Below are 6,733 nucleotides of genomic sequence, written 5' to 3' on the forward strand. Positions count from 1 at the left end.
TAGGAATACTTTTGTCTTATGATCTTATAGAAAAAGTTACCAAACAGGCCCTTAATTTTTTTAAAAGCTTATAAGATTCAAAATATATTATTTTGAAATTTTATAAACTCTTTTAAAAAAAATCAGTCAAACATTTTATTGAAGCTTATGAGTTCTCTAACATCTTATAAGATATTTTTAAAAGTTAATTTATAAACTTAGCCAAACATCCTCTTAGTAAGTGAACTCCTAATTGAAGTACTTTGCAAACTGTATCACTATTTTTAAAGAAAAAAAAAAAAGAAAAAGAGAGAGAGAAGACTACAACAAAATAAAAAATAAAAAATAAAATTTGCAAGTGGTAATTTTGATACTATCACTAATAATATATATTTAATGATAAAAAGTTATTTTGTCATAATAATGAATTTTCAACTTTTATTACATTAACATTAGTAAAATTTAGTGACAAAAAATTGTGCATATAATTGTCACTAAAAGTATTTAGCGACAGATAGTGACAACTGACAACCTAGTAACAATAATTAATTATTTGTTGTCACTAATTATCTATTAATAATTTTATGGACATTAATTTTGATCACTGATAATTATATTATAAAAAAATTACTTAATATATATTTTTAGTAGCAAACTTTAAATTATTATTTGATATTTTATCACTAATAAAATGCCCTCCAATGTACATATTTCTTTCCTAAAATAACCATCTCTTTGAACTAGCTAATCTTACAATAATTCCATTTCCTTGAGATTTAAAGTTAATTTTTTTACATATAATATGAGTTCAGAATTTACAAGTGTTAATGGATAGGGTAAGACTCATACCCTCGTCTTTATATCCATCCAGCAGTCCCCTACCCAGTTAATAAATGACTCATGCTCCAATCCCTCTGTCTTCAGTACATCTTCCCAGTGGTAGGTTACCACTTCACCACCTGCTACATTACATATGACATTCAAGCCCCATTATATTTGAAAAAATAATAATTACGCTACTTTAATTTATATTGATATATAAATGCAGTAGAATGTAAATTTCAATACCAAACCTCTTAAGATTAATGAACAAACTAAAAGATTATTTAATGGATATAATGAATTCATCGCAAACTACAAGATACTTTCGTCGAAATATTTAAGTGAAATTTAAATCCAAATGATTATTGACAAAGGGATCAAACAACACAAGAAATTACGTTTACGGTCGAAAAGCAGATTTAGATTGCTCTGGACATCTCAGAAAATACAACAGTGATTTACTCACCTCTATCCGGACCATAATTTTGCCGGCACAACAACAGGATAGGGATAGTCACCACTGGATCTCACCTGGGCTACAGCATTATATTCACAGGCAGAATCTCTCAAGAAACATATGAAAAGCTCAAGGTTACGTATACAAGTGCTCAAGTTATTCGTTTCTTGAAGGGAGGACGGGAGCTTTCAGACGTGATCGTGACCGTTGACCTCTTGTTCTTGCTTCAAACAGCTTTGCCTTCAAAGTGTTCTCCTTTAAGTCCGGAGGCAGTTTTGAAGACGTCTCAGATGTGTCGCGATCATGGGATGGTAGTTTTTCTGTCCATTGTCTTACTGGACTTGGTTGGCTCCTCCATATGGAAGAAGAAGCCACCCCATAGTCATTGTCAGCTTGCTTGTTCGCACTTTCAGACAACAGATAGTGGTTTCTGATTAGGTTTTCGATCATGTAATTTGAGTTCAGTCCACTGATTCCCTCCGACTCATACTTCCTGTCAGAAGTAGTTTCTTTGGCTGCATCGCATCTTTCAGGCTTATGTGAAATGCTGTTTTCAGCTGGATTGCCTTGCCCGGTTGCTGGGATCTCTGCATCTTCACCCTGTTTTGTAGTTTCATTATGTGACATGGCTTGAGCCATCTGCTCTTCGAACTTCACCTGCAAACTGGACGGACTCAGACCGGCTGCCCTCTCAGATGACACGACTTTTTTCTTTACCTGCTTCTGCTTTGAACTTTCGTTGCTCTGATTTTTCTGGTTTTCATGTGCCCGAGGTTTCAGGATAGATTCGCTAGTTTTTTCTAACTCAAAGCAATTAGAATCACTACCTGCAGAGTCGTCATCATCATCATCCTCGTCTTGAGGAGCACTAACGGCCATATTCAGTGGGATTGATTCCAGAGAACTTCTGTGGAGAGTGGGATCCCTTGGCACTTGGTTGCTGTTAATCTTGGTGTGACTACTTCTTTTAGCCTGGAGAAAAGCTTCGATTTCGGAGCTCAATTTGTCCACAGTGGACTTTGTTTCTCCAAAGCCATGCCCTGTTTGCAACTTCATCTGCATCCGCTCATCAAGCCATGATTCAGATACATGAAGAATCAGCTGATCACGATCAGCTCTCTCTGTCCAATCCTTATCGGACTTTTGTCTCAGCCCATGCATCTCTTTCTCATAATCTCTTATTCCCAATGCAAACTCGTCACAAAGGTCTTCCAAGAGATGGCGCGAATTCCTTTCACTCTCCAGCTCTTTAGAAACATTAGCAAGATTTGTTTTGACTTCATAAAGCTCACGGGCTAACTTTCTGTGCAGACTCTCAGAGCGCTTCCTCAACTTCCTTTCATCCTCAAGTTCATCCCTCATAGACTGAATAGCCGCGCTGATCCTATCCTGCTCCTTGTTCTTCCTAACTAGTTTTTCTTCTGTGATCTGCTTCATTAGTTCGTCCATTTCATGTCGATCGGCTTGCTGCTCTCTCACTAATACTTTAATCTGGGAACGGGCATGATCTAACTCCTTCTTCAGTGCTTTGACGAGAGACATGTTAGACACATGCTGCTCTTCCAGGCTCCATATACGATTTAAAACTTTAAGCAGTTCTGTCGATGTCCTTAAGCTGTAACTTGTCTCGCCAGCTCTCCCTTTTAATTCAACAGAGCTGGTAGGAGTAACTGCTGGGTTATAGGGTGCAATCTGCAATAGACAAGTACTTGATAAACATAATCTAGAACCAAGTACATCTTCAACAGACTATAGAGCAAAGCTACTACTTGTTTTCTGCGATAGAGTATTACACTATTACTGGTCCGAAGAAGGAATAAAAAGAGACATAAGAAGGATATATCATCATAAATCAAAGACACGTAGCACTCTTCATCTGCTTCTTGTTTCTTTATTGGTCTTTTTCCTCGTCAAAGTACAATATCATACAGTAACTGAAGCAAGAAAGACATAAGAAAGTCAATCCCATAAATGGAGGAGGACTGGTCTTATACTCCTTTCGAGCTTTGAGCAGGTTTATGGAGGAACCTAGCGTTTCTTTAAGATACACAAATAGACATACAAGCAATTGGAGAGAACAAGACAAATTTGGATACTTAGATATAACACAACTGAGCTGTATGTACTTGTTATCTAGTGGACCGTAAAACCTGTCTCATAACAGTCAATAACTTACATGAAAAAGTTGCCATTCTCATGAGATTGCATCGTGTACTTGCAGAAAATTTTATAGCAAAGTGCATTATTGGTATGCATTCACATGACATCCATTGAGTTGTTCAGAAAGGAGCTGATTTATTCATAAACAAGCTGAAGAAACGAAAAGTTTCTTAGACGAGAGAAAAACAATTCAGAGCACACTGAGGGTAACAGCGATCATCTATGAAGCTTCTGTACAAGAGAAAAGATCGTGAAATGAAACAGAAAAGGTAATCTCTAGCTATCATGATGGGATCCCCGCAATCCACCTTCAATTCCAAAATCATGACTCACTACAATAAAAGAATATAAAAAAAACTTTGGTTTCTTGTACACCAGGGTAACTATATTGCATTATTAACTTTGTCATCTACGCACACACACACATATATATATATATATATCAGAATTCAGTATAACAAGAAAACAATAATAATAAATAAAGAAGAACACTTAAAACAGAGGCTCTGAAGAAAATTCCAGCTACCGATCTGAAAATGTCATAATGCTGAAGTATGAAGAGGTGCACAGAGCACAGTGGTTCTAGACAACAAATTAAAACCAAGAATTTCAGCATTCCCATAAACAAAGCAAAAAAGCAAAACCAAATATAGATAGTAAAAAATGCATTACTTTGCTCAGTTTCAGATCAAATATCCTCAACTAAGGAATAATCAAGGCAATTGGAAGTACTCTATGGTTGTACCTCCATTGAACTGCCATAACTTGCTGGCGACACAGGTTGTATAGCATGATTACTCCTCTCAGCCGACCGATGATGTTGCATTAGTGATGCGGCAACATGCCTTCTCAAACTGCTAGAACTTCCTGGCTGGCATTAGAAACAACAAGAAAATTTCAGTGAAGAAAATCTGGAACTTGGCAAGTTGAAAGCAGTGACTTTGATGGGCATCAATTCAATCTTCTCAGCATTTACCAATAAAAACATTTGAAACACAAATGTGAAGCACAATTCTCACACCTTATTATTAAATGAGATTACTCAAGATTTTTATCATGTCGGCAAAACTTATTTCTGAAAATGCATTTTTACATCAAATTCTGCAGACCTTAAGATATGCTGGTTTTCACATCCCCACAACCTCTGTAGAGCTTTGAGCAAAGGGTATATAATGTAAAACCTAGACAAGCCCTTATTAGAAGAACTCAATGTTTAAATATTAACTTTGACTCTGAGTCAAGAGTTAGGACAAGAAGCCCTCCAGATCACACTCGGACCAATAGGACAGGCTGATTTGTGATTCCAGCCCAACCAAATTGTACTGTTCTGACCAGAATAGGCGATTAATTAAACCATGTAAAACCAATCAGAACAGCAAGATACATAAAGACATTTTTTTCCTATACTTGTGCTATCCAAGCATAAGAATAACAAAGAAACCCATTATCACTTCCCAAAATAATAACATCAACCACCACCAGAATCCTGACAATTTCACCAGAATTCCACATGGACCATCCAAAACTACAATTCTGAACCCATATTACCACTCATCAAAAAACACAAAAACCTGATCAACAAAAACCTAACCCTAAATGTAAAATTCCAACAAAGAGCAATCAGGTTATGATAGAGGAGATTACAGGTACCAACATGCTAAGACAAAAAGAAATGACTTTTATGCTTTCTAACATCTAAAAAGAAGATCAAAAGAAGAATCTTGAACCCTTTACCAAGTCGGGTGAGCCAGGTGAAGGATCAAGGGGTTCAGGGCCACCCCTATCCTTGTAAAGCTGCTGGTGGTGGAGGCGGCGCAGGCGCGGAAGAGGGACACCGGCGCCGTGGTGCATTGTATCAAGTGGGAGCTTGTAATGGTGGAGTTCCCAAAGGGTGGCAGCAAGTTTTCTTGCAGAAACAACAGCAACACGAAAAGGGATGTCTTTAATACGACTAGTATTATCTTGCAATTCTTCTCTGCCACCACCACCAGTATGAGGAGCCGCAGCCGCTGCCAAGAGTTTTAATTCTTTAGGTCTCCAAAAAGAGGCCACTGGAGTGGTTTGTCCCCCTCTTTTCCCCACTCTCCTCAACTTTTCCCCTAAATTTTCTCGCTTTTCCGCTGGCCCTTCCCCACTTTTCATCTCTCCTCTCTCCTCAAAAATAGTTTCTTTTTCCTCTTTCCCACTTACTTGCCTTGCCCATCTAGATTTACTTGCTACTGCTTTCCTGATCACTGTTTACTGCAGAGATTCTTGTACTTTTTCTAGACTTGTTGAGCTAGTGAGAGAAAAAGGTTTTTTCTTGACTTTTCCTTCTCTTTCATTGCTTCTTTTGTGGGTTTTGATTTTGGTGTTTGATGGGCGGAGTCCATGGATTTGTTGTCAAGAAAAAGCAGTAGGTGACTGAAATGATCATGCCTGTTGGAGAGGGACCTACTCAGTGTGAATAGCTAAGCTAAGCTAAGCTAATAGGACAGAGCAGCCAGCACGGGATACGCTTGTGGTCCTGTTCCTTGGCGTCCGTACACTAATTTTCCTCGTATGCCTCTCTGCTCCCACTCCCACCTTAATTGATTCATCCCATAAAAATTCTACTATTCAGTTAAGAGGGGTTAGTGTTGAAAACACATTTTTCCAAAATCAACAAAAAGAATCTTGCAATTTCAAAGATTAAATCATGTAAGAAAGAGTTATGCAATTTTATATTTTGCTAGAATTTCCAAGAGGTAGAGGGCCAGATCATTTGTTTGGGCTAATGCAGATGCAACTCATGTCTACCACACAATTTTGTAGTTAATACCATCAAAATAACAGGACATATAAATTCTTAATATCTTATTTTTTAATATTATAAAAAATTAAAAAAATTATTTTACACTTTTTAATATTTTTATAAAATGTTTGAAATCTTATAAACTTACCGAATACCCTCTAAATCGAACTTTTTCTTATGGAAAGAAAGGCATCGTAACATCCAATAATGGCCCGTTATTCATTTCAGCTGGGCTGTGAATTTCTGGAGGCACTTAAGCAGGCCAATTTCCATTCTTGGGCCCATGAATTCTTTGGCGTTTCCCAGAGATAAAGGACCAACTAAATTGGGCCTTGACAGATTTCCCTACCTAGTTTAAGCTATCGATGACTAACCTAATTTCTGAAATGACACATAACATTATTGATCCCTTCTTTTACTAGGCTGGATTCTACTTTAAATGTTTTTCCAACATATTTGTGGATGTAGTGTTATTATATTGACCTTACTTAAAATATCTTATAAGTTGTATGTTTTATAAGATATTTTTTGTTAACTTTCAA

The 6,733-nt window shown here is 37.0% G+C and overlaps 1 protein-coding gene across 3 annotated transcripts; it reads right to left on the reverse strand.

Moving 5' to 3' along the window:
• On the reverse strand, positions 665 to 5,951 carry LOC105164031 (uncharacterized protein At5g41620). 3 transcript variants are annotated; one of them, XR_847981.2, is made up of 4 exons: positions 5,153 to 5,951; positions 4,164 to 4,289; positions 1,268 to 2,950; positions 665 to 938 (listed from the first exon to the last, which is right to left on the reverse strand). XR_847981.2 is itself a non-coding variant. In XM_011082580.2 (3 exons), exons 1-3 carry the CDS (start codon positions 5,558 to 5,560, stop codon positions 1,415 to 1,417), a joined length of 2,070 nt encoding a protein of 689 aa, XP_011080882.1. In that variant the 5' UTR covers positions 5,561 to 5,951; the 3' UTR covers positions 1,196 to 1,414. The 3 variants fall into 3 exon arrangements, 1 of the variants encoding a protein (XP_011080882.1); XR_847982.2 differs by having other exon boundaries at positions 665 to 941; XM_011082580.2 differs by lacking the exon at positions 665 to 938 and having other exon boundaries at positions 1,196 to 2,950.

Source organism: Sesamum indicum, linkage group LG6, assembly GCF_000512975.1.
Source record: "Sesamum indicum cultivar Zhongzhi No. 13 linkage group LG6, S_indicum_v1.0, whole genome shotgun sequence".
NCBI classification, from domain to species: Eukaryota; Viridiplantae; Streptophyta; class Magnoliopsida; order Lamiales; family Pedaliaceae; genus Sesamum; species Sesamum indicum.

What these genes read in the sequence shown, in the direction of transcription:
- LOC105164031 (XM_011082580.2), bottom strand. Translation starts at nt 5,560, where the DNA reads ATGAAAAGTGGGGAAGGGCCAGCGGAAAAGCGAGAAAATTTAGGGGAA. An exon ending in CACCTGGCTCACCCGACTTG is followed by an intron (nt 4,290 to 5,152) that starts GTAAAGGGTTCA and finishes TTCTAATGCCAG; the next exon opens with CCAGGAAGTTCTAGCAGTTT. An exon ending in GTTATGGCAGTTCAATGGAG is followed by an intron (nt 2,951 to 4,163) that starts GTACAACCATAG and finishes TGTCTATTGCAG; the next exon opens with ATTGCACCCTATAACCCAGC.